Source organism: Bombus vancouverensis, chromosome 3 (genome assembly GCF_051014615.1).
Source record: "Bombus vancouverensis nearcticus chromosome 3, iyBomVanc1_principal, whole genome shotgun sequence".
Lineage (NCBI taxonomy): Eukaryota > Metazoa > Arthropoda > Insecta > Hymenoptera > Apidae > Bombus > Bombus vancouverensis.
In genome coordinates this window covers 9,573,209-9,600,698 of record NC_134913.1, presented here as the reverse complement: position 1 = coordinate 9,600,698, position 27,490 = coordinate 9,573,209, and the positions used below count along the sequence as shown (strand labels likewise).

Sequence of the window (27,490 nt, the reverse complement as noted above, 5' to 3'; positions counted from 1 at the left end):
TCTAATAAGCAGTCTCTTAAAGCCCTATTTTCTTCGTGAAAACTTTAGCATTTCCAAATGATCGTGGTCTCAACTTTCCAGATTTACAGTTATATACTTCTAAAAAATTACGTGGTTCTTCGTAAAAGCGTCATCAACATGGTCTCATTGTAGCGATAATAAAATTTCAGAAAGTTCCCTTCAACGCACATAATATATTTATATACAAAGTGTCTCGCAGTTTAGTGTACAAATATTTTGCCAACGTGTTCCGTGGCTAAAAATAAGATGAAAATATAATGTAGCGGAAAGTCTATAAATGCTTCGTTAGAAAGTTATAGCGAAAACATGAAATGCGTCAGACATATATGTCAATACTCTTTCTTTTAGTTTGATACAAAATTAGACAAGATGATATAAGACACTCACATATGTTTACGGTTTTTATGCATAGTTCTATCATGTTGGTATGTGAAGAAATTAGACGAAATCGTCATGGATTTTGACCTACAATAAATTCAATAACACATCGACATCAAGTCAGACACAAGTTTCATATTTCGTTAGAACTTCTTGATAGAGATTAATCAAGATTTTAGTTTCATTTTTGCCTACGCAATACACTGGCAAAGTTTGTACACTAAACAGCGGGACATCTTGTATATTCCACATAATACATTGTATAATAAATCTTTGAATATTTTCGTGAGCCAGTATACGCAATCCTTCCATTGCGTTAATTGCGAAATGATACGAAACCTACTAATAATACGAAATTTCATGAAAACGATATGAAATTCGTATGGACACGCGATGAAATGTTTCGGTTGGATCGATCAGCACGATCGAGATCCCATGACCTTCCTCCCCGCGATAGTCTGCAAGTACTACAGCCTATTTGCGTCAGTTCAGTCCCTATAGATTGTGCATCGATACCAGTCTATTCTCAGCTTGGTACGAGCACGACACAGCATGTCGCGCGCTCACTGCCAATCAAGTGCCGCTCGGTTGGCCACAAAGGTGCTCTTCTATCGTTGTGTGAAGCGGATAGTTCATGATGGCTCCGGTGTGTTGGTATAATTGAAGTGACGGAAGCCCGGCAAGGTGTGGTGGCCACGTTCTTGCACGATGTAAACAGCTCGACCAGGTCGAGCTCCAGTGCACCGGATACCGTTGACGAAGACGGCCGTACGTGGTTTTGCCACTCGACATTCTTCCACGAGTTACGCTAGTTAATGGCGCGACGCCTCTTCTCGATGTCGTAGTCAATGGATCGTTCGCTATTGCTTATCGACTTCGTCATTCTTCAGACTCTTCATATTCTTCTATCTTCATTTTCCTATATTTTTCGCTGTCACATATGTTTAGGTGTTTTTGATAAGTTTTGTTGAATCTCTTTAATTGAATTATTTATCGAAGATTACTTTTATGCGAAGCTTTTATTAGTGGCCATATGAAAGATTGGTGACAACACAGTGATACGAAAAAGTGAACGTAAACGTTAAAGGACAGATAAGACAAAGAGCGACGCTGAACGACTGTCTCCGTCTAAAAGACGTAGCGTCGTTTCGTCGAAAACGTAGAATAATCAACGTGGAGTGATTAAATCGAGAGACTGCTAAGTACATTAAATTGACGTAACAACGCGAAGCATCGGTCTCTGAGGTGTGATTACACTTGCGGTAACAATTTGCGATATCAGACTGCGTTAGTTGAATACATTGGATTAGCCGTACTCCGTGAATCGATGGAAGATGTATCGTTACGCGATACGGTTCAAGTGCATCGTCGAGGAAAACAAACAGGGAAATCATATCTGCTACCAATAAGAGAAAAGTTCTAATCTTTCAATTTCTCCTAGCCTATATAGTGTAAGGTAACATTCATAGCGTAATAGACTTACAGTGTGAAAGTAGACACGCACGGAGATCGTAATGTGGTTGTTGGTTGATTAATTACTAATCGCGTTCTAAATTGAGTTCGTACGAGCTATCGTTGATTAAAGAAGCTTGTTTAAATACTGTTCCTACCCTCGTATCGCGCTAACGAATGTGTTTTTCACGTGTGGACTGCTCATTAACCAGTTCACGAAGTCTGCAACTCAGAGACAGGCGATACACTGATCAACTGGTCACCTCTGCGGTACAACTAGATTGATTGCACCGAAACTCTGGTTCCAGGCCATTTCAGCTGACCATCGAACGTCTGGCGATTAAAAGTGCTCACGTGTGAAACCGCGTGGTTTGTCACGAGACGACGATCGAACGCGAGGGAACAAAGGACAGGCGGTCGTTTACTGGCGCAGCGACTCGTGAAAAAGATTTCTCTTTGTCCTATGAGTCAGGCGAATCGTAGAATCTGAAGAGGCGTCTCAATGTTGCTCTCGAACCTGGGCTGGATGAAAGAGTATGTTCATCGATCGACTCGGAGACCTTCGATAAAATCTTCTTCCGCGAGACGTCCTTACCTCTCTCTTGGCCTTATCGCTTGAAACGCAGCTCTAGAGATAGTCCAGGTCGACCTGTCGTCGGCTCGTGAGTACACGACGCGCAATAAAATCGCTGCATGCAAATCCACGCCGCTGCTAGTCTTCGTGGGATCGTTTCGTGAATATTCAACAGGACTCGGTGAAACGGGCCATTGATTGAACAAAGAACTTCCGTGTGGAAAGTGACGAACGGTATCGCGACGATGAGGAACGACTTAACGGGGAACCTTTTGGCCCGGCCTTATTATTTCGCATGACGCCGCATACAGTTCGATCGCGTCATCATGAACCTTGTTTTCGCCAGCCTGTTCCAGTACCGGTGAATATCGGTGAATTGTTTCGGGATACTCGTTGATCTACTGTCGCTACCGTGGAACATCGCTGGTGCTTGATGAGATGAGCTTGTTGCGATTCGGGCCTTTTAAAGATGGTATGTCATTTTTCATCAAGTTTTTCATCAGATTTTGTTAGTAAGATTTTATTCCTTGATTATGAAATTGAAATTAATGAGATTTCAATCGAATTGCTCGTTTTTGTCTCGTGCGATATTCTGTAGAAAATGAAGCAAACGAAATTTTAAAAGTTTCTTAAATGTGAAGGACATACTAGTGTGACTAGAGAGAATAATCTGTTGTCATTAAGTAATATACTTTCTTTTAATTGCGTTATTTATATATACTGCATAGATTTTTATAAAAATAGATTTGCCATTTTCTATCTTTCTTGTATTGCACGTGTTATTCTGACAATTCTCGCTTATTTTATGAACAATATTTCACATTTATTTCTTTATATACGATACGATCTCTTCCAAACAATTTATTGGTAAATGATTGTCCACGCATTGTACGAGAAGCGCTACCACAAAAGAACGTATCGTTTTACATAATATCATACAGCGTCGTCGATTTCGTGCTTTCGATACCGGCAGCTTCGATATAAAGCAGAATAACAACCGAGGATTCGATTATTTTACATTGCATTGTCAGAAACGCCGATTTGTCAACCGGATCGGGGATACTGACAATCTGTTTTTTTTAATTTGCGACAGGATGAAAAAAGGAAGTTCTACCTTTCGGAACAATTCCATTTCCTGCATTCCATTAACGACGGCGGGACGTTGCGATCTGATTGTTAAAAAATATCCAAAATGTTTTGTGCCCGCCGACCGTGTAAATCCATTAATCTGATTGCATTGATCGCTGCGACCACTTGCAACATAGAGATACGCGTGTCGCAAATTAATTCATCGAACGAATGAATTTATCAAATCTTTCCGCTAACTGCCAGCAATCGATCGTGATTATTTATACAAAATGCGTCGTGTTGTGACGGAATTAAAAATTATATTTTATGCGGTATGAGTGAAATATTATACCTACATATCGATGTGTTATTTTATATCATGTTATTGTCACTTTACCTTAATATCAACAACGATCATTATTAATATTTTAATTTATTTACTTGTAATTTATTTATTTCGTCACGGTTCTTTATCTTATCCTTTTAAAATATTTATATTAATATTTCAAGTTTAGCTACACACGTAAACGTTATACATAGTTGGAAAGGAATTTCTATGAAAATAATGTTTACCCGTTATTAAATTATTATTCGACACATGGCTCCTTGTAAGCATATTTACAGTATTAATGTTATGCTCGGCGCTTATTATAGGCACTTATAAATACAGGCAAGGATATACATAACACCATTGATCGGTGTAACGACGTTTCATCGTTACCTATTTCTTCATACGTAGGTACGTCGAATAAATGGGAGATGGGATAATCGAGAAACCATAAAATGGAATCCCCGTTGATAGAGGCAGCTCCGCTGTACATCGAGCTTGCCAACGCAAAAATACGTGATGTGCATAAAGGATCAAATAAAACGGAAAGCTGGTTATCGCTGGAAATGTATATAAATGTACGGAAATGTATAATGCAGTATCGCATTCCGGAATTTCTGATGCGAATGTCCATTACGTTGTTATCTCAAGGATCATCTTGATTACGATATAAAAATGAAACGATCCGATTCTAGTTTACTGATTTACTAAATAATGTCCTCGCCATCAGTCAGAAGCTGATATCTTTTAGATCTTAAAAAAGATGGAATCTCATTTAGTTTCTGTAGGTATCGATTGGAAGACAATGTTGCAATTGTCCTTTATCCTTAGAACAGAAAGATCGATTGGATCATTTTAATCCATTGACGAGTCGATCGAAGGTATTATTCTTATTAAAGAATATAATTATTGAACAATTTTTTAACATGGGTTGATTCGAATTATTCCAAATATACTTAGGATCCATTTATTTTCATATTTCAAACGAAACAATTTATTAGAGAATATGCGATGAATATAGAGATATAATAAAAATAATGATAAAAAAAGGATTATATCTAAGAGATTGAGAATTATATCATTTTCCTCGGTTAATACATTAAAGATTTCATTTAAAGATTCGCCTAAACTTATGAACCAGAAGTATCTATATTTTAACCAATTTTATTTTGCTCCTATAATATTAATTTTCCTTTTAAGTTTTTCATATTTCCTGAAATGTACAATAACTCAAAGCTTTGATCAATAAATACAAATAACTGGAATCGTTGATTGACAAATAAGAAACCACGTAAACCACGTTGTACGACGTATGTACGATGCATAGGAATTGAGAAGAGACACTTTATTCGAACGAGAAGTATTCTATTCTGCATTGACTTGGCGGCGACCCACGCGAAGCATTTAGGTCATCGATTGAATCATGACCGAGGAATAATGCTTTCTATAACCTTCAAAAATTCGAATAAGACGACTCGTCGGGAGGAGTCGCCGCCCTTATGCATCCTACGTAATTATCATTCCCAACTATTCACGGCTGTAAAAAAGACCTCGCAACTTTTAATACATCATGAAACTTTTCAATAAAACCACTCCCTCGAAACTTTCTATCTATCTCTATATATCTCTTATCTTGATTTCTTTTGTCCTTTTCTTTCAAACTTTTTAATTTTCACTTCTGGTATACGATATCCTGCTGCTATAAACTAGCATAAAAGTAGCTGCAACTATCTTATTTATTGCACAACGGAAACGATATTTTTCGAATTTTAACAAGTATCAATAACTTAATATTAACGTACAGTAATACAATTTCAAATCTATACTTATGCATTCATAAATTCCAATGTTATTTATACTGAAATTACTGTACAGCCAATATAATCATTTCTTATATTTCTTTCAACAATTTCATACATGTCGGTAATCGAATTTTTCGTTTTTACCATCGTTCATACTTATCGAAAAATCTCGGAAAGCTTGCGGAAGCTTCGATTGGTGTCCCAAACATTTCAAAGCATTACATCGAATTCCTATTTTGGTGGCGGAAACCGCGAACCAGGCACAATTTTCCACGGCATCGGGCTCGGGGACTGGCTGCTATTTGGTGCACTTCCTCTAGGAACACGGCTTGCAATGCCCGGCCTACTTTATATTTACCTCGACGCGAAAGGCGCCGGAAGAGCCACTTTAAAGGACAAACATTTTCAGGTTTCCGCGGCGTTTTTAGCCGCGCTACGCGATGGCAAGAAAATCACCACAGCGTCTCCGTTCGACGTAGTTGTAATTTGTGACAGATATAGAAATATCATAGACTAATCCAATTCTCAGATTTTTAGACCATTTTTGTTTTAATCTCGTTTTAATCCCAAGGAAAAGAATTTACATGTTTCAACCCTTTTTTTTTTGTTTGTTAGGAATTAACTTTCGTTGAACGAACACGAATAATATAGCCGAAGAAAATGTCCGAAGAGTCAAAATAAAATTCGTCATTGTTAATTTCTGTTTAATTTCAAACGGTGTACTTCTCTGAGTAACTTAAACTTCTCTAGTTTTTTACCATTTTGGTCAGTTTATTATTAAATATTTTAAGCCTCTGTAACCCAAATTTTTTTGCCAGTATAACAGAATTTAGGTAAACTGAAACCAGCGAATATCAACCTTCAGATGAATCTACAATTTTCGAAAATTTTATTTAAAAGGAAGAGGTTTGTAACTTTGGAATCAAAATGGGGTACAATATCTGTGTAAAAATAAAATTAGATTATAAAAAAATGAAAATCGATGGCTAATAATAGACAATAGTAGATCCCAAAGCGTTGAACAAAATTTTAATAGAAAATTAAAACGAGAAATCACTTGTTAACGATTCTTTTTATTTGCTTCAAACTGAAGAAAATTCTTGTTTCTTCAGAAATAAAAACGTGATCGGGTGGTAAATTGCTCAAAGTATATAAGAGAATGAAGACAGTTAACGACGATAGCCATTGATATAGCTGTACCTGGAACTGTACAGACATCTCTGTTGAATCAAGCAATTACATTTATACGTTGAATAAAGTAATTACGGAGTATAAGGAGCTAAGCGTTCCTTTCGAGCGCACAAGGTGAATTAATTACCTTCGCATCGTGCTGGCACTTTTTCGATATTTCAATTCAAGCGTAGTTGAACGCAATTTTGATTACGAATAATTCGTGAAATATTGAGTACTAGACACTTTGATGGAATTTTTGTAAATAGTCTATAACGAAATTTATCAGTGTGTAAAGTTTGTATTAAATCGACGACCTAAGGTTCCTACGTTCTTCTTGTTGGCTGTGGAAGCGTTTCATTAAAACTTTACTGTTTACAATGTTTCATTAAAACTTTACGCTATTAAATCTCTGTCGACTCTGGTTCAATAACAATCGCAGTATCAGCAAAAATTAATCCTCTATGTCATGCGATAAAAGTTGCATACACCGTGACATATCCTCTCTATTTATTCTTTTTCAATTTTATTTGATTTTAACATTCAGTAACAATTTAGAAATTACGTATTCTATGTTTACTTTTCTTTAATCAAGTATAATATCCTTACCCTTTAATTACTTACGCCATTTAATAGCATACATCATACAAATAATTATACACGCTTCTAATACGTATTTGTCACTATCGATATAAATCATTCGTTCATATGATAATAAGACTGAGGGATTTTATGAAAATTCATATGTTTGAGAATATAATTAAAAAAGTGGAACATCCGTTTCACCTAGCAAAGTAATATCAACAAACACGACATATGTTTGAAGTATTTTATACATTCTTTCCTATTATTTGCTATGAAAATGCATAAAAATCCGCATTATAATGATTGCTATTGCTTGCTCGGTTTTTTAGATGAAAGGAAAAGATTCTAAATTTGCGCTCTCATAAGCGAACGAAATTGCAGTTATATAGTATGATCTGCACTTGCTCAAGCTTCGAATTGTATCAACTTTAGTTCCTAACATCTAACTGGTTTTACCTTCTTATTACGTTTCTTTCACCGACTATACATTTCTCTCAACCTAAGGGTGTGCGATGGAGAAACCTGAAGGTGAGAAGCACTTCGGCGATGAATACGCAGGCCGAACCCGACATCGTGAAAAGGAAAATGAGGGGGATGAGATAGAAACGATCTTCCTCGTAGAGGGTGACTACGGTTACATAACAATGAGACGTCGCGGCGTCGTAGACGCTCCGAAACACTCACCCTTCTTTCTTTTCCCCTCCGCATCTGTTTCTTCAGCAAGCTGCTGAAAATGTATGTATATTGTCGATGGAAGACTTTCCAGCTTCTATCGGATCGGTGAACATTTGAGTGCTTATTCGTAATGTTAGTTACGTGAGGGTAAATTTCACAGAAATTGTCTCGGACATTTTGGGGTAGATATTTTGAATTTGTAAAAGTGGGTCAAAGTCTCAACGAGTAGAATATTGCGCAAAGAAACTGTGCTTTTTTACTTGAAGAAGAATTGAGCTCATTGCAGGATATAATAGATATATTGCAAGAAAAAGTCCTGGACTATTTTTCACGAAATAAATCTTTCGATGTATTTGCATACGCGGCTGTTTTTTTAAATTTATTTCGAAGCAATTTGATTTATTCGGCTTTTACCAAATGTGGTAATAGAAACGAATGGATTTATAGACAAATATTTCGTTCGAGGGTTGCAAAATTCGTAACTTTAAGTAGATATCGCAGTCTACATCGGTAAATGTAGCGTTTGTTTGACGTTGGTATTCGCATGTTTCACGATTTATTTCCATGTAATTTTTATAATAAATATTTATATTTTCCGAATATTTATGGAATAAGAATACGAACTACTGTCGAGCGGAAAAACACATAAATTATTATTCATTTTAAGTGTTTAATTTGTAACTAATAACTTAAATTAAATTGTCCTTTTGCGTATTTCGCGTCCAAGAACTTCCACTTTTCCAATACGTTCCCGTGAAGAAAGGCCAGAGGATTCGCGTTCGTTTTTCTCGTATTCTTGCCATTCTCGCACGATCGTGAAAGTTTGATCGTGTAAGGCGCGTGTGTCGATCGCATATTGAACGAGGAATCGGAAGTAGCTTGTGGAAAAACGGCAAGGTGGTCTGATAGGAAATGCGTGTTCATGGTGGTTGCGTCGGAGCTACTCGTACCAACGGTTGAAAAGTTGGAAAGTTTTACAGGAGGGAGACGAATCGATGGGATTTTCCATGCTCCGGCTTTTCTCCTGCTGCTGACTTGTTTATTCCGTTCGTGTAGTCACCAAAGTATCGATAATAGGGTCTCTGAGTCCTTCAACTGTCGCTCGTTACGTGAAAAATTATTTATTTCCAATGTGTGTCTGTTTTTTAGATTAGGAAGTTATAGAGAGTTTGTATGTATCAGAAACTATCTGATTTAGTTATTCGAAAAGAAATACGAGGAGAGAAATATATCATATACGTCGATTTAGCAGGAAATCCAATTTAAAGAAAAATTCAGTTTCCATTATATAAGTAAATAAATCTGTGAAGTAAATTAGCATAGTAGGTATGTTTTGATAAGATATATAAAACGATATAAAGAAAAATATGTTGAATTCTTGAATCGATCGTATTATACTATTCTCAAGATTCAAATTAATACGTCAAAAACAACGAGCCTTAATTTGCCTTACTTTACGATCCTCGAGCCCTTTTAGTTTTGCAAACATTGTTTGATAATCGTATAAGATCGATCTTGCGCCTCGAAATATATTCTTAGCGGTATCGACATCGCCGACCAAGGCCGGAATCGTTTATCATTGACATTAGCTGTCAGCTACGGGGTTTACGCGCATAATCGAATGTCCTATAGAGCGGCGAGGTAATTACGATATTACATCGATCTTCTTTGGAAAGAAAATCAGGGCTCGGCTGTACGCTCTGCTTCTATATTAACGTTCGATCTCCATTTAGAATCTCTGTTGCACGGCTCTTTGATCGCGCACCCTTTCTCGTTACACCAGGTGCTGTTTTAAAATTTAAATTCGCCCGCCGTACTCGAGAAAGCACCTCGATACCGTAACGATCCCGCGAATCGAATTTTGTCCAGGAAATTAGCGAGAATCCAATTTTCTACGAAACGGTGAGAACGCATTCGAAAACTAACCGCGGAACTAATTTCGTGAACGAAGTTTCCACTCGTGGACGTAACGCATTCGATATCCGTGAAATACATGGTTGGTTCTTCGACCCGGCTTGGTAATATTTACCTTCTACAGGAGAACGAAAACTAGCTCGGCAACCGGCGTAATACCGTCGACGAAACTATTTCAATAACAGGCCGGCTCTCACCCCCGCCGGAAATCGCAGAATTGCCTTCGCTGCTTCCCCTTATTTTCTATCATCTTTGTTTCGCTCATGTCGAAGTATTACCACTGGCAAAGGTTCTGCTTGTTTCTTACGAGTACTTTAATGAAAGATGCAGGAAGAATGTTTTATCGTGTTCCTTTCGCGATAACGATCTTTGCGTCGTTCTTGATTTTGTTTAAACGTAAGTAATGTTCGCTTTTTTGGAGAACACATCAGCTTCAGTTTCATGCATTTGATAGTGCTTGGTCTGCTGTCGTCGGACGAATGTAATATTTTAATCGTTTTCAAGTTATTTCACAGTCGCAAATTACTGCCAGTAATTTTTCTATTTGTTATTTATATGACAAATAAACAATTCATACGAAGATTTTAATGTTTAAATGTGTAGGGATTATTTAGAAAATGAAACTTATTTACAGTTCCACGAACATCTTCTAATAAGAGTTTAATTTTATGATTTCAAAACATTTCGCCTATATACAGCTACTGTGGGAACGAGAAAGTTAACCAAATATCGGAGAAAATATTTTCACGGTTTTTATAAATTCTTTGTAAAATTCTACACGAGATACTCACTTGAAGTACATTTTACTGTGATGCTTCCATCTTCTGTAGCTGCCTTCAATTTCATAGATGTTCTACACGCTTTCAATACAGTAGCAAGTAACTGTGTAGAACAATAAATTGTGTATTATCTACGACTCCATCGAAAAGCACAAATTAAAGAAGAGAAGAACTCTTTTAAAAAATTCTACACGAGCAAGCTGCCTTAAAGTAAATTCTATTTTCAATCTACGTTAAGCTTTATCTTTTATACAATTATCTGGCTGCACAGATATTCTACATATTTTCAATTTAACCAACGAGTAACTCTATACAATAACAGGTTGTCGAAGGTGCGCTATGAATCAATTTCGCCCCATCGACAAAGTGTTAACACAACACTCTGGCTATTTACGACCGATACATGGATAAACTTTTTTCTAATTATCCTTTCTCCATTACCCGGCCTTTTTTTAGCACGAAAGAAAAACGAAGTTTCTTAAAAGGAGAGCAGCAAGCGAAATACCACATTATCTATAATTACTCGATAGAAAGCGACGATCGTTTACGCACGATTTGACGCTAATGCATCCGTTCAATAAGCAACTCCGTCGGATAAGCCAGGAGGATGCTGCTTTAAGTTTAGTCGACGCCATCAATAACGTTCGACGAGCAGAGCGATAATAAATTTTATGCTTCTCAGAGACGTGAAACGAAGCTCGTGGTTACACGCTCTGTTTTTCATCACGGTGAGACTGGTCGCAGTTTTCACGTTTTAGTCACGGAAAGTCTGAACCATCTCGATATGAGGATCATTGTTCTAAATGACGAGATCGATTGATATAGTTCCACTCATGATGGTATTCGTTTTATAGAAACGTCTTGAATTGCAGATTGCAAAAGCTGTTTGGACCTTAAAGTTTAACATTTCTGCATGATGAGCGCTAAATTTGTACATCTTCAGGTAGCCAACATTCTAACAGGGCATCTAAGGTACAATTATGGCAAATGTGATTGGAAAATTGTAAAAAATGTTGACGAAGTTGACGATGTGCCGAAAAGAGAATCGGAACCTTTCGACTCCGGATGATCGTAACTACGAAATGAATCCACGAAATGGAAAAAATTCAAACGTTTGATAAAGGAAAGTCGATATTTATATATGTAGGTTGTATGTAAAGATATATAGCGCATGTTGTTAATCGGCAACATTGAAACGCGACGAAGTAAAGTAAGCTAGTACGATATAAATGTTCTATGAATTAGGTATATTTCTAATTATCACTATAATTTGTATTCTAAAACAAGATGGAACGTATTGAATATAAAGAATTATTATTATATTTCATTCTTCTCTTCTTCTGATAACATTTCTTCGGTAAAATGTTGGTTGTACCTCGGCGATTATAGAACGATGTCTTATAAGAATTTTAGCCTAAAAGGCTACAAATTTAGTAGCTTTCGACCATTCTCCTTTTATTTTGTCTCAAACTATCACAGTTTCCAATTCTATCAAAGAGTCGAAAGACAAGAAAAAATTCCGATGCGCAGCGAACAATAACGGCCGATGCTATTAATTAATTAATTCACGGCAGAGCGTTTTCTTCGGGGAACACGGGTGACATACCAGGCGCAAAATTAACGTAACAAAACGACCGCGTGATACATATTCCCTGTAACTTGTTACTCTACGCGCTCTTCTATTAACTCCTGTATATATGATCAGTCCTCATATCGCATTTGATGTTTTCTTGCTACGATGTAATTTATCTTGTTGCCGTTCCGCGGGAACAACCGCGCCGTTTCATTGACATGCAAAGCGAAACCTCGTGCTTTCTTTATTTTAGAGCGACCTAGAGTTGCGCGAGTTATTTCAAACCGGTTGCTACATAACGCGCGGTCGCGCGCGCTTCTTGTGTCGCATTCCGCGATCGTTATGCACTCGTAACCTTCTGTATGGTCACTCTGTTGCAATCGAGTCACACTAGCCAGAGAAATTTCACGATTACAGTTACGTGCAAATAGTTGCATCACCTAGTTTGCTATTATTTTCTAGATTTCGCTCCAAAACAATGTGCAGTTTTTAAAGATATTTTCCGTTTAGATTTCATAAGAAACAATTAACTTCTTTTAAGGACTTCCCTCTACATAATATTTTAATAATATTTTATTCTTTAGCAGCCTCATACTTCTGGAAAGTATCTGCTTTACAATAACTATTAATCATTAAAAATATCGTTTTTTTACTTATTTGCAATTCGATAAAGATACTTACCTATCCAAGTTCTTGCAAGAAATCCCATTTTCACACGTATCCCTGACGGTCTCGCACGAGTCTCGCACTCGGTCTTCCTTCTTTCACGCAGTCTTATCAATTCATGAACTTTCACACTCGCACAATAAACAAATGAATTATCGACATTGAATTCTCAACAATGAAGTTTGTTCTCGATTTTCCAGGCGAACCAGCGTCAACGTTCAACGTAGTAGAATTCTTTTCGAAACTTTGTAAAAATGTGTAATCAAGCTCACAACGAAGAACACTATAGTGTAATTACGCATGGTCGGCTATATGAGCGAAGTCTTTGATCTTCAAAGTGAGGACCAATTATAGCTGTAACGCTGCTCTATCTTTTTCCGATTTCTTCCGGCCGAGTCGTTAGCTACCACAAGAAGGTTCGTCATTTAAAGAGCTCCGAGCAGCTTCATTTTGTTCTTTAATTATTCAGACACGACCTCACGAAACGGCTATCTCAGCATGAGGAGAGGTATATCATACGTTCTAATAGAACCTACTCGGCGTTCGTTGCCCCTACGGCCGACTGATGCCTCGTAAAAACATTCGAGAGCATATCCTGGCGATATTGTAAATCATTGCGAAAGCTTTTGCCGACAAACTCCTCTTATGGGACATCGCGTCGCGATTTATGTCCATTTAACAAGAGGAGCTTCTTACCGTTCTGTTTACATGTATTTAAATATTTATCGTTTTCGTTGGTATATTCGTAACTTAGTATGCTGATATCTTAGAAGCAGAATTTGAATTGTAAAGGAACTTAGTAAACAAGAAGGCTAAAGAATCGTATTTTTACGTAATAAAAATCTAATCTTCTAATTATTTTCACCGAAACTTATTATCTAAATACGTTTGAATTTTTCTATTTTTCTTCTACACGCTTAAGATTTATATCGTTGCAAAAATACAGGGAACAGAAAACATTTACTTTCATCCATTTATACGACGATTATTGAGCCACCCACGGTATATCAATCGACTTATCTTACTTTCGATAGCTATATAAAAAGTACGTAATAAAGAAGATCGATGCTCACTCTATTTTAATATAGTGTCAATAAATTCCGTTTATTGGCACGTTTATTTTTCGATATATCATGCACCCTCTCTCTAACTCTATCCAATTTTTTATCCTCAGGTCGATACGAAAACCCATTTCAGAATGCTTCACATCGTCTTCGAAATTCATTGATTTCGCAAAAGTCGCCAGAATGATGAAACAACGGTAATAGTTTACATGTAATGTTATCTCAATTTTACTCGAAACTTGAGTGCACAAATTTAAATCAATTGTATCAATAAACTCATATTAGTGAAGCGTTCCAAATTCTGTAAAGTGACTAGTTTCAATGAAGACCAGAGAACAGAAATTTGAAAGAATAGTGCAAAGTCAAACAAATAATAATCAAATAAGTTTCCAGTTACTTGAACGAGTGTGAACTTGGTTTGATACATGTCATACCTTTGTTCTTCTTAAACCATAAAGGGAGAGAAATTTACGATTTGGGTTAGCTTCAGGATTATTTCCCGTGGAAAAATATTTCAAGTTCAATCGTGCGATGTCGGAGGGAAACGGAGGAGAAATTTTCATGACGCTTCCACGAACGTGAAGAGCCTTTCTGGAAACTATCACGATGGTCGGTGGCATTAGCAAACTAATCCTTTCACACAATTTACTCAATAGACTGTTTGCTCCCTTGGAAAGTTCCTAGCTTCCGCGCGAAAACGCCTCTGCATCGCGAAACGCTTTACATTCGTGTTATTTGCCCGAATTGCCAAGTGCGCGGGTATTTTAGTGTTTCGAAGAAGCTGAAGTTTTTTTCGCTTTTCGGAAAATTATCGAGGAAATCCCATGTGTTGCTAAACATACTGCGTTCTTTGTATTATGTTAGGCTCAAATAAATTGTTCTTTTTATTATTAACAAACCTCTTGAATTTAAAGATTTGTATGAATTGTTGTTGAGTAAGAAAGTAAACAGTGTGAAATAAAATTCCTATTCCTACAGTTGGTTTATTATATACATAGGAGATGAATATTTTCTGTGTTATTAAATACATGTATTCAAATATTATGTAACTTAGAGTAATTCCTTGTATCGGGTGTATGCTGACGTTTCTTTTTTATTAAAACATTAAAAATCTTTTTACGTATTAAAACAAGAATGAAATTGATACATTGAAATTCGATAACCGCAGTAGAGTTGAAATTACTTGGGATTTTTTATATTCGTGTATCCTGTGGTCAACTATCGATACTGTACTTGATGCAGTGTATCAGTTTTTGTAATTAGCGTTGTTGATATCCTCTGACAGGGTTCAATTAAATGGTTTCCCTAACTATTGGGTAGGAGAGTCAAGCTCTAATTGGGATTCGATAATTGCTTGGCAGTTTATCGAAGAATGCAAAGTAGAAGAAGAGTTGGGAAATTGTGAGGAATATATTAAATCTATAGGTGAAAATCTTGTTTTAGAGAATTCTTGCATTTTGTTTCTTGCCACCTAGACGCAGGGGAATATTCAACTTTATGGTAATTATTTTTATGGCAATTTACTAACTACTTTTTCTCAATTTGTTCGTGAATGATTTTGATGAAAAATATTATGCTGGGAATTGAACTATTTAGTGGAAGTTGTATTGAATGGAATTGAGAAAATAGTTTAATATTTTCATTTCCTAAATTTCTAGCCTCGGTATATTGTAGTTCTTTTAATCTTTCCATTTTGATGTTTCCACACAAAAATGGAAGGAGTTCGATGATTTTTGACATTTGTAGAATCATGTAGTTCAAGCATTTCAAAATACCTATAATATGTGTAAATACATCAAATCTCACCCCTCTCCCCGCTATTATCTTAATTCTATAACTCATTTTAGCATTCTGTTTATTTATTGCAAACTTCCTAAAAAATATCTATCTAAAAACATAGTAATTAAAATACGTGTTAAATGTAAACTTAAACTGTAGTTCCATAATTTTCTAGCAAACTTAAAATCACCATCATAACTTCGGTGCTTCTACATATCATTCTACGCTAACTCCTTCCTCATCCATTTTAATCCAATAATAAAATTTAGTATCCGTTGATCTCAGCGCACAACTCAAAAAATATCCACTAACCGATCACAATAGAGCAGAAATCACGCATGCATGAACAACCTTGTCCCGAATTCGCCTAAATGAAACTACACTCAAATTGCTGTCCCCTTTTTAATTCTTCCATCTTTCATAAGGATATTCACGAATCGGTATAGTAATCACTGCAAGACCTAGTGTCCCAATTTCATATCCGTTTATACTCTTTGCGAAGCAACCAGGAATTCGAGGGTGACAAGACTGTTATCCCAAGAATTTTCCTACGGTCGCCCTTGTGGCGAACCATCGAAGGCTAGATGGAAAAGCGGAGCACCAGCGGCGACCCGTGCGTGGTATTCGAATATCTTCGCCGATGAGTCCCTCTTTATGAGAAAATCGTGATCGTGCAACACGAGCGGGTAAATTGAAAGATAAAAGCGTGTCAATGAAACGAATGTCGCGTTCTGTTACGGCATTCTGGCTTTCTAATTGCGCTCTTACAAGGCTCAAAGTCGTGAGATGAAAGTCCTTGCGTCGCGCGAGAGATGGCTGCTCGTGCTTTTAAAATCTCGACCTTTTGACCGCTTGTTTGCGCTGCTTTCGATGAGGTAATTGAGACAGACAGCAATGATTAGTATGATCAGCAACTATTTATGGATATTGTATCATGTAGATTTCTGGAGGATCGAAGAGACAAATAGTGGATTGTGAAATTATATCGCATTAGGCAGAAAGTTCGTATTGATTTGTTGCTAGTCGAATGTCATCGAAATAAATAATAGTCAATGTGGACGCATATAGAATTCACATACATCCACGCTTAAAAGATACTTAGAGCAGTTAGATATTATATTAGGTTTAAATTGGAAGGAAGTAAGTGTGCGATGAAAACATCAAGAAAAATGATTTACAATGGTACTTGTATCGCTGAAACGCGTGTGAAGGTATACAGTTTGCACGTGAGAAACCATGAACCTGAAGTCTTTGCGACATTAATGTCGTATCCTGTCACGTAATAATCCGTCGAGGATCTCTCGATAGAGAGGCTTTGTTTTTCAAACACACACCTCGCTCTTAAATCCTGATCCGCCTTTACGGCGCTTTGGCTGGGCAAGCTTTTAGGTGCTGGCCTGTCTGAAAAATGCTTTAAAGAACATCCGCTATCGACCAGACGATGTGTTATCTATGGGAAATGTCTTCTGCAACAGCTTTGGGCAAGTCCTGATCCGGTAAATGAAGTTTTAAATTTCCTCTTTGACCCTTTGAATGAAACGATGCACAGTGGAGTGAGTGTTCAACCTGAAAAAGCGGGCAAAAATCAACTGCTTGAAATTATTTGAAAACAAAATGCTTCTTTTTTTCATATTATATGAATGAAATGATATGATGCTTGTTTGTGAGACATTCAAACTTCGCATAAAAGTAGTAGACAACACGATAATTATTTACAGTGACGACCAAAAAAAAAAAAAAAAAATGAGAAAAAACGCTGTGATTTTACGAAATTAAATTATATTGCAGAATAAAAATGATGTATAATGTAATTAGATAGTTTGTAATACACGATTGTTTAATATAGACAAAATGTTTACCACACATTTTACGTATGTATACGCTATGTATGTTTGATTGCTATGGCCACAGTAACGAAAGAAAAAGCGATAGAAATCGTCTTTCAATTAAGTTTCGAAGAGGGAAAAATGGCAAATTCAAGTTCAACGAGTTGTTCGTTTGTTAACGAAGTTCTTGGAGAGAACAGCAGCGGGTAATGAGATTCGATAGCGTCTTGCAACAAAAGGAGGAAAAAGCAGCAATGGTCCTTCTGCTTCGAGTAATTTATTCCATTAGGTTAATCCGACGAGAGATCGCCACTTTCGCTTATGAAGTTATCGTCGAAACGATGATACCAGACGTTAGATATACATACTTTTATTCCTTGCTAATATCCCGCCAAGTCGCGGTTTTTCTTCCAGGATAATACATTTGCGCGAGGACTTTGTATCAAGAATACCGATTCACTTGTAATATCGTAACGATAAAGGGATTAAACTTTTCCCACCTCGTCGTCTTCCGGTGGTCGTAATGAGCAGGAAAGAGAGGAATTTAATTTCCAGCTACGGGTTTATTAAATGTATTAAATATATTAAATACGCGATTAAACACGCGGTCCCTTAAGTCGCTCACCATGTGCAATGTGAAGAACAAAAACGCTAGGTGCTGGTACATATCGCGGCTCTGAATATTCTGTTTGTCGGTGAAATTATATTACATGGGATCTTCCTTCTATGGAGAGAATTATTCGTTTAATTCCTATTACTTTACGGTATATTTATGGGAGATACTATAATGTTTTTACCTAATCCTCATTTTAGGTATAATTGTAGATATGAAAATGATAAAGAGATAAAATGTATCGTAAAGCAATATTTAAAAAATCTACTAATATGAGAAATTACATCCAATAATTAATTCTTTGTTTTTTTTAATCTGTTTTTACTTCGCTTTTATGACAGGTGTTTACCGAAGAGGCCTCGTTTATCAGGTCGAAATTTTTCTCAAAATAGATTAGAAAATGAATAATGTGTATAATCATTTTCTTATTTCAATAAAATTCCACAATAATTTCGTTACAAGCACTTCTGTATGCTTAGTAGCTATAAAAATAATTCGGCAGCTATTTACAAGTTGCTCACCTGGCCGATTACGATGACTTTTTAATATGTTGTAGAAATACAACAGTCTGATCAACTTTTTCTTATACATACAACCGACGCTCGGTCTTAGTTTCCGAGATATTTGCAAAAAATTGTCGGTACCACTACGGTGAAATTCGCTTATAAATTGCGCAGTACTACGCGGCGGCTTGGATGAAATAACGCATAATCTAAGCCCATATAAACTGTAAACAAAAGATAAGAATTAGGTTTGGGTTAGACCTTATTTTATCCAGCCGCCGCGCCGTATGGCGGCTGGTAACCAATATTAACGTATACACTGCTGCGAACACATAATTTATAGTCAAAATTCAGTGTAGTGCTACCGACAATTTTCTGCGAATATCTCGGGAACTAAGGCCAAGCGGAAGCTATTTCTGTAGGAAAAAGTTGCTCAAAGTGTTCATTTCTACAATATATTCAAAAATCATCGAAATTGGTAAGGTGGCAGCAATTCTAAATAATTACTAGCGTTTACTAACGTTAAATATGTATATCGTATTCTTAATTACAATTTAAAACGTTTCACAGCACATGACACGTTACTTCCCCTTTCTTTGAACGTTTCGCTGGCGTCCCCGTTAGTGCAACAAAGTAATAAGAATTTACACGGTAATAAGGAAAGCAATCTCTTCATTACTCCGTCGGTCGTTCCCATCCCTCTTAGCTGTCATTAATTTCCTGCCATTATCGCGTCGAACAACGTCTTATCCAGACGGTTGGCCAACGATCTGATGGACGGACGTAGCGCAGGCTTTTGTTATCGTTCGATCTTGCGATAAGCGCATTTAGTACGCTTCGAAGTTAATCGCAGATTCTTCCATCGATACGGTACCCATGTTGCAACACGTCTAGATCAATTATGGGCCCGTTACCTGGTTTTATATTTTCACGGTGAACAGTTATGTTTTAATGTACCTTTAGTTATGTTCATAGAAGTATAAAAATGTATAAATATCCGCACTTTATTAATAACTTTGTTATAATGTTAATGCAGTAATATACGCTTGATATTTACGCTAAAGCTGCTTCAGTATTTATTATAAAATTATTTCTGTTTTAATAATATAATAAATGTATAATTATCATTATATATAAATAAAAAATTAATTCATATAATATATAACGTAGATGCTATGTTGTGTACGTGCTACTATTGGCGACATGGTTCGGAGCTAAGGTCTCTCTTTCTTGTGTGCAATACGTTGCTTCATGTATACCAGAAAGATGGGTGAACGCCTATAGTATATTCGTAGTTACTACTCTTGCACCTCGTAGGTTTCTCTTTCTATCACAGAAACGTTTTTCGTACTATGGCTTAACTAACATATGTGATTTCTTCACTATTTTTAATTCTACGTTTTTCTACTATGTCGTCGTAGCCACTACCCTTTGTTTACACACACCACTTTTTCCATTTCTCTAAGAAGTAGTGGTTCAAACAAAAGGGAAGATAAAATGGCATTTCCACTTGTTATTCGATATCCATAGAATATACAATACTAAGGATGCCATACAATTTTTATTGAAATCTATTCTTATCATATTAATTGTTATAATTTTTACGTTATAGTGTACATAGACTGTCTTGTTAGATCGTTACGAATTGCACTTATGATTATTGCGCCCGCTATAAATAACCAATGATGGAGAGCAGCAGAGTTCGCATGTCGCTAGATACGCGTTACGCGCGATGCGCACGACGTGTTGCATCGAAATGTAGCGAATGGGAATGTAGAATCTGTCAGAGTCGCGTTTTTATTCGCACAATCGTTGAACAAATTCCAATTTATCGTTCTGACTAATGTATGTTTTTTGTGCCTATTCTTTTTTATTGCCGTTTTAGTGTCTATTTTAATTCTGCACACTTGCCTACTTTTGGCAAAATGTATTTGAATTACAATAAGCAAGATAATATACTCTTGATCTCTTCTTTTTCGTTAATATAATTCTCATATATTTCTATGTAGTCAAACACATTCGTGCAAGCTGAAACATACCTCTATCGAGATTTTAAATCCTTAATTAGAAAATCAAAATGCAATGATTTATTATATTTTGGCACATTAACAACCACGCTGCTTACGTGACATTAAGTACAGAAGGCTAGATTATATATTAAGTAAATTGAACGGAAAATATTGATATGTTTCGAACAATTCAATACATTTGAACATAATTTCACAGTCCTAGTTGCTTCTATATAATTTTCGTTGATTAAGTACAATCTTTTTTTATGTTGGTATACCGGACAAAATGTGATAATGTGTTCGATCGAGTTAATTATATTGCATACGCTACCCTTTGGCTAGCCTTCTTTCAATATATTATTGATTCCAAAAATAAGCAATTAAGTATAATATATATTTGTTGTTTCCATAAGAAAATAGTAAATAGTGGTTGTGGTCGTTAGTTTACCATTAATTCATATATTTCATTAACATTTGTGTATTTTTAATGCGAGTCAATCAAAGTGTTCGAATTCCTATGGACGGCGGTATATTCGTGATAGAATGAGTAAGAAAGTCGATATACTGTAAATGTGATTCATAAAAACTGAATTTTCTTCTAACTGGACGACAATTTGCTTGATGGCGGTTGCTTGTTGCAAGCAGATTGCATTTAGAAAGCCGTGAAAGCACAAGGAAACGTAAGTGCAACGCTAGCTGCCACTGGTAGATGCTTGCGGTTGTCGCTGATGTACCGTCACTTTGCCTTAATTATACGTCTCCACCCTCCGCCTCTTAATTGTGAATTGTCTGATAATTTGACCCAGCAAGGATGCCCGTTCCTTATTGCAATTATTAATACTGTTAAGTGGGCGGCGTTCGCCCAGTGGCCAAGAATGGTTCCTGGAATCGCTCACAAACATACTGAATAATTATAGATCCGCCACGGGGAACGGTCTTTGTACCAATTGAACGGATTACAGCAGTCAGCTGCATTTTATAGCGATTTCAGGGAGTAAAAAAAATAAAATTTATACGTCTACTTTTTTAAATGTATATACCATAAACTCGTCGTTAAGTGGTATTGCTAATAATGAACTTTTTTAATAGATCATTGATACTTTTTAAATAAAATCATATTCTTATCTAACATAAAGCGACAAAATCAACAATTTCATACAACTAAAAATATATGGCAAGTTATCTTCTTACTGCTAGAATCCTTTTATTCGGATATACATAGCGACAGTATCGCTCCTCCTCAAAGACGGAGCTCTTCACTACGGATATTCTTAGATCTAGGAAAACACTTAATCATGTTTCTTTTCATTAAACTGACCTTAATTCGCAGCGATCGATGGATCGGTTCAGAGTACAGTTTATACCTCACTTAATATCGTCAACGAGAACCGTCTGTTCGTTGAACGGAAGTGACTACTTTGACTATTGAACTGAAGCGTAACGCAGCCTTTCTGTGATTCGCACCAGATTATAAGAACAGAAAGATATATCGGCGAACAGTATTTAAAACAGTTGTTTCTGCTTTGGTACGAACACTATTACACGAAGCTGCGGCCTGTGACGAGGCTACATTTGGCGAGAGACGAACGCTGGAGAAGAAGAAGAGTCGCCACTGGGCCAGTGCCAATAAACGCATCTCTTGGCCGTAGTTTCTACTACTTTCAACGCAGACGCGCATTGCTTAAGCCGCGATCGAGCGTAAAAGATGAGAGCGCCGGTGTTAGCAAAGCAGTACGTAATACTCGTTTCCGTTCTATTTTCAAAGAGAACAACCAACTTCCGAATTAAATTCGAATTTCACCGTATGTTTTGTTTCGCGAACAGACGGACAGATTTCCCTCGAATCCAACCAACAGCTGGCCTCTTTGTTTCCAAACGAAAGGCGGATTTACACGTGGACATGGTAGAAAAAAGATTTGGGTGCTTGGTTCGAGGAGAGGGTTGTGTTTCTCATATTTCAGCCGTTTCGTTGTGACAGCGGCTAGACGGGGCCGAAACGTCGGTAGATTCGCGAGTCGGTTTAAATTAAGGAGTCTAGACGCCTCGGAAATACCACGTGGTTCGCGTCATGCTCCGTCCAGCAATTTCCAGTTCGAACGTTCGCGCCTCGATGCTTCCAATATATAATGTCTTTAGACAATTGTGTGTTTGGGATAATGTCATAGTTTTGATTATTTCCTATTACCTAATAGATACTTTTTGTAACTTTCCAAATTCTTAAGTTAAGTAGAATATTATTTGCCTATAAAAATTATGTAAATAGGGTAACATGTATATATGCAAATCAGTAATCTCCGTCGTCTGAAATAGAACCAAAAACATCATTTCACGAGATATACATATTACCATTTCTATTGCCACTTATGAAGCTATATCCTCACTGCATCGAATTCTTCCTTAAATCAAGAAAAAGGCCATGCATGTCTTTCCAGGATAGGATACATAACTGAAAATATAGAAGAAAATGAAGCTGTGTCTTTATTACAATCCCTGGAAATATCGCTCAAGTAGACAGTCCGAGTCCTTTGTAATGGTAGGTTCCGTTTGATAGAATCCAACTAGACGTTCCACAGAATTCTTCTGAAGTTCCGTTTTAGAGCATTTCTCGTTGTTGGCCGCGTAGACGCTATACGAAGAATCTTTTCTTGTTCTCGAAAATGGTTTTAGTCTTTGATCTTCTTCCGTTTTCTGTGTCTGTCAGGAGGTTGACTAGGAATTCTAAGACTTTGTAACTATCTAAAGTTTTAGTTTCATGTTTCTCATCTGTAATTGTTAAGTATCGAAGATAAAAGTTATCTTCAGCATTCCAACGAGAATTATTTCTAGAAGAACGAAAACTCAATAAAGCAGAACACGAACCGGAAACTGGAACGTCGCTGTTCCTCTAATTGTTTGCTTAGAAGTTTTAATTAACCATTACATTGGATTTCGATTAACTATCACACTGGATGCATCTAATTAAATCTGCAACTTTTCGAATTGCGTGAAAATGGGCTTGATTTTGATTTCGCTAAAAGTTTATCTGACTGTGAGTTGAAAACAACTTCATTAAGATCTAATTTTTGTTTACTTATTTTTCTTTTAATGATTTCAGCAGCGAAATATTTGATAAATATACACAGAAGTATGTAGAAGGAAAATTCCTAATGTTTACAAAGTACACAATGAGGTATCGTTCCTGAAGATTTCCATCGCAACGCATGTTCGCGTGACTTTGGTCTATAGTCGTCGTTATAGGCATTTACAGTCTATCACGAGCGTGGCAAGTTGTTTACATTTTTGGAGCGTAACAGGAGGTACGAATGACATTCTAACGCGATCTATAATTTTCTTCAATTAAAGATAAAAAAGAACGAATACAGAATACACGCGAATATAATGTGAAAGATATACATACGTGGACATGTGGTTTTTAATTAGCTTATTAGGGTTAGATTAACGGGAACAATAAACTAAGCGTGACTTACTTCTGAGTAAGTTTTTCATAAATTATTGTATTAAAAGTATGATTTGAGGTACAGAAACATGTTTTTATAAAAATTTGAAATTATAAAAAATCAATATGACCATGCGATACGATCATACGTGTGCAAATAATGATCGTATTTCAGTCCCGTTTAATTATTACAAGCAGGAAGTTAATCAAATAAATTAAACAAAATATTTTCTCCCTGGATAAATAGTTATTCCCTATAGTTCCGTAACCACGTAACCCATCCTGTTGCAGCAGCCGGTTCCAGACCCTTCGTAAATTCATTAATGAAAAATTACGGCGAAGGTAGTATAGTAGCTTCACTTTCCCCCATTCTCGTCTGGCGCGGCGTTGTCTCGTGGCCGATGATACCTATCGGCGTCGCGTGGCGGCGCCGTGATCGCATGGCCGCCCTCAGTGTTCACGAGCCTCGCTCGGTGTGTGTTTCGTGGCGCGGTCGTCGTCGTCGTTGTTGCCTGTTTGTCTGGTATCCGTTTGTTTTTACACGTTGCATCGGTGCAGTGGTAATTAATTCCGTCGCGAATCCGTCCCCGCGCGAACTATCCGGTCCTCCGTGTGTCCGTGTCTATGCGATATCGTCTGTTTTTCGCGAACATCCCGACGCGAGACGTTTCTCGCGTTTGTGTTTCTCTCTTGTGCGCGAATACCGAGAGAGCAGCGTGTGTGTCAACTTTACGAGTGCGTGCTTCCTTGTCGACGTCGGCGTTGCTCGTTCTACCCCTGATCGTTGTTCGTCGTCGTGATATCGTGGCTCGTTTAGCTTCGCCTTATTCTTCTCTCGTCTGTGCTAAGTTTATTCGGAGAGATCGGTGGCATTGTACCTCTCCACTTATTGTGCCTGCATCCGTCTGTCTCTCTTCTACGTGGCTCTGTGCGTACGCGCGTAGTATGTGCTTCTGTGTTTATAATCGTTGCGTCCTTTCTCTCCGTCTCGCTCTCCTCTCACCTGCAGCTAGGAGGCACACAGGTGTTCCGTGAAGGAGTGGCGACGCCTGCCGTGAATCGTCACCGCTGTGATATTACGTCGAGAGGAGCGTTCGTGCTCCTCCTCAAATTCTGCCATCCGAAAACAGCCATCCACACTGCCCTAAGGAATCATCTAGTATGTGTGTCTCTCGTCACAACAAAACGTGCCTGCGTGTGTCCTCTGTGCGTCCACGAAATGCGTCTCGTAATACCGGCTCCTCTCTCGACCACCATCACGCCGTGCTCGGTGACATTACACCGTGCCGTTTCATCGATAAAACCGAATGCTTTCTGCGTGCGCTGTAACCCGTCCCGTATACATGACTATACGTACGTACTCTTTTGGCAGTCAGTATAAGTACCGGATGTTTGAGGTTACTCGCGTTAGCCGGCTTCGTGCCTCAAGCTTCGTGTCTCAAGCTTCGTATATTGCGCGTACCAGCCTCGTTTATTGTATTTTACGTAATCGTGAATGTCGTTTTATTTGCACGTACCATAGTCACTAGATATTTTTCTCTGGCCGAGCCAATGCTGTCGTATCTCGACCTTCGGCATCTCGCCGCGTTTACAGATGGAGTACAGGTTAGGTTAGGTACGATTGCTCCGTTCGTAGAAATGTTATTTCTACTCATAAATGACACCTCGTTTCGTTTCGATATAATGAAAATATTTCATCATACGAAGTTTACTATATAAATTCGATCGTGTATTCTGTTTGTACGATTGTAAACAAATTGACAAATTAAAAGTTATCGATTTCTTTATTAAGGTGTGCATTACGATCGATGCGAGTTTAGTGACTTTTAAATCATGACCAGAATACATATAAGGTTCTCACTCGTTTAAGCTCGGATCAAACAGTCGATAATCGAAGCGATAGAAGGTCGATGGACCGCAACGAGACATTTCGTGGGACGGTGGACACACAATCGTTCGCGACCTCTTTCGTACGATACAATGCACGTCGTTCATGACAGCCAGTGCCATTAGCGAGAGAGTTAACGTTTTACCCTATTCCTATTGCGCAGGACGATTCCGTGGAGCGTCGACCGAGCACGGAGTGTCTCGTGGCCGTCACGAGAGAAAAAAAAGACCGCGGAAGGCTCGTATTCGCTTCCTTCCGTTATAAATAAAGACCGTCGAAGCAACGGTCCGGAGTCACCCCGTTTGGGTCGGCCATTTTTCATACAGAGTGCCATAATCGTCGAAAATACAAATACAGGAAAAATATATTTGCCAATCAGCGAATTCGACTCCATTGAAATTTTTAAGCGTGATACGGAAATCCTGCCATCTTGAATACCTGTTGTACCTTTTTCTATCTAGTAGTAATCAATTACATCTAAAATAACTAAACAAGTAAGGAAAAAGGAAGAAGGAAAATAAGGAGATCGTAATTCGTCGTAAAAGTGCAAATGACGATCGAAGAAATTAAATCCAAGAATTTCAGTGGGAATTAAAGAGGCCGTAAAGATCGACGAAAATAAAATCAACCGATCATCGAGTGCAGCGTACACGGTAGCCGCTGCCAGAAGCGCACAGTGGAGCCCATAAATTTTCCTCGGCGATCGTGAACGCACTAAACGCCGAGCCGTGGAGCTGCCTCGAAGTAACAAGCGACGCGAGCCGACCTCTCGACCGGGCAGCCGTCAGGATGTTTCAACTGGCCAGCAGCCGGTAGCTTCGTTACCGGGCCTGGTTGCGATCCTCAGCCCCTGGAGGCGGAAGAAGCGTGGCCGTTTCAAGGATCGCCCCAAGACGATGTCCATACGCGTTAGCGGTGTATATCTGGTGCCTAGTCCAGCGGCCAACAATGAGTCTGGCAATGAGAAACCCAGTAACCTCTCGGTGGAGAACAATTTACACCAGCAGCACCATCATCATCACGCGGCAAAGACCGTGACGATCGTCGCTGGACCACAGAGGAGCAATAGCCTGGATTATTTAAATTTCGAGGAGAAACGGCAGATCATCGCTTCTTCGTTGTCTCTGAGTGATTTCTTGGCTCATGGACCGGCGGCTGCTGCTGCTGCCGCGAAAGAGGTCGCTGCTAACACCGTCATAGGTGAGTTTTAGAACACCTTTTTGGTAGTTTGGAAGAAAGGGAGTATAATTAGGTAAATAAGCTGGGAAGGTTCTCTGCCTTTGTCTTTGGCGGAGTAGGGAGGCTATATCCGAGAAATGTGTGTCAGTGAAGTGCACTGACCTAATGTGGCTAGTATGCAATATGAATATTTAGGAAGCCTAGAGGG

The 27,490-nt window shown here is 37.8% G+C and overlaps 1 protein-coding gene and 1 long non-coding RNA gene across 7 annotated transcripts in view; one reads left to right on the top strand and one right to left on the bottom strand.

The window, feature by feature from the left end:
• LOC117165699 (phosphatase and actin regulator 2) overlaps window positions 1-27,490 on the top strand; it is a 390,523-nt gene that overhangs the window by 41,606 nt on the left and 321,427 nt on the right. Inside the window, exons 1-2 of one of the 6 annotated variants that reach the window (XM_033349018.2) lie at window positions 24,430-25,374; window positions 26,267-27,303. The exons of 2 other annotated variants lie outside the window; for them this stretch is intronic. In XM_033349018.2, the coding sequence (XP_033204909.1) occupies window positions 27,000-27,303 (304 nt within the window). In that variant the 5' untranslated portion in view covers window positions 24,430-25,374; window positions 26,267-26,999. Of the gene's footprint in view, window positions 1-1,007; window positions 2,898-24,429; window positions 25,375-26,266; window positions 27,304-27,490 lie in introns of those variants that run through there. 3 more of the 6 variants (XM_033349017.2, XM_076628095.1, XM_076628096.1) reach the window with 3 other exon arrangements.
• On the bottom strand, window positions 15,982-18,775 carry LOC143302478 (uncharacterized). The gene is made up of 3 exons (XR_013058028.1): window positions 18,280-18,775; window positions 18,023-18,209; window positions 15,982-17,394 (listed from the first exon to the last, which is right to left on the bottom strand). It is a non-coding gene; the product is annotated as an uncharacterized LOC143302478 (long non-coding RNA).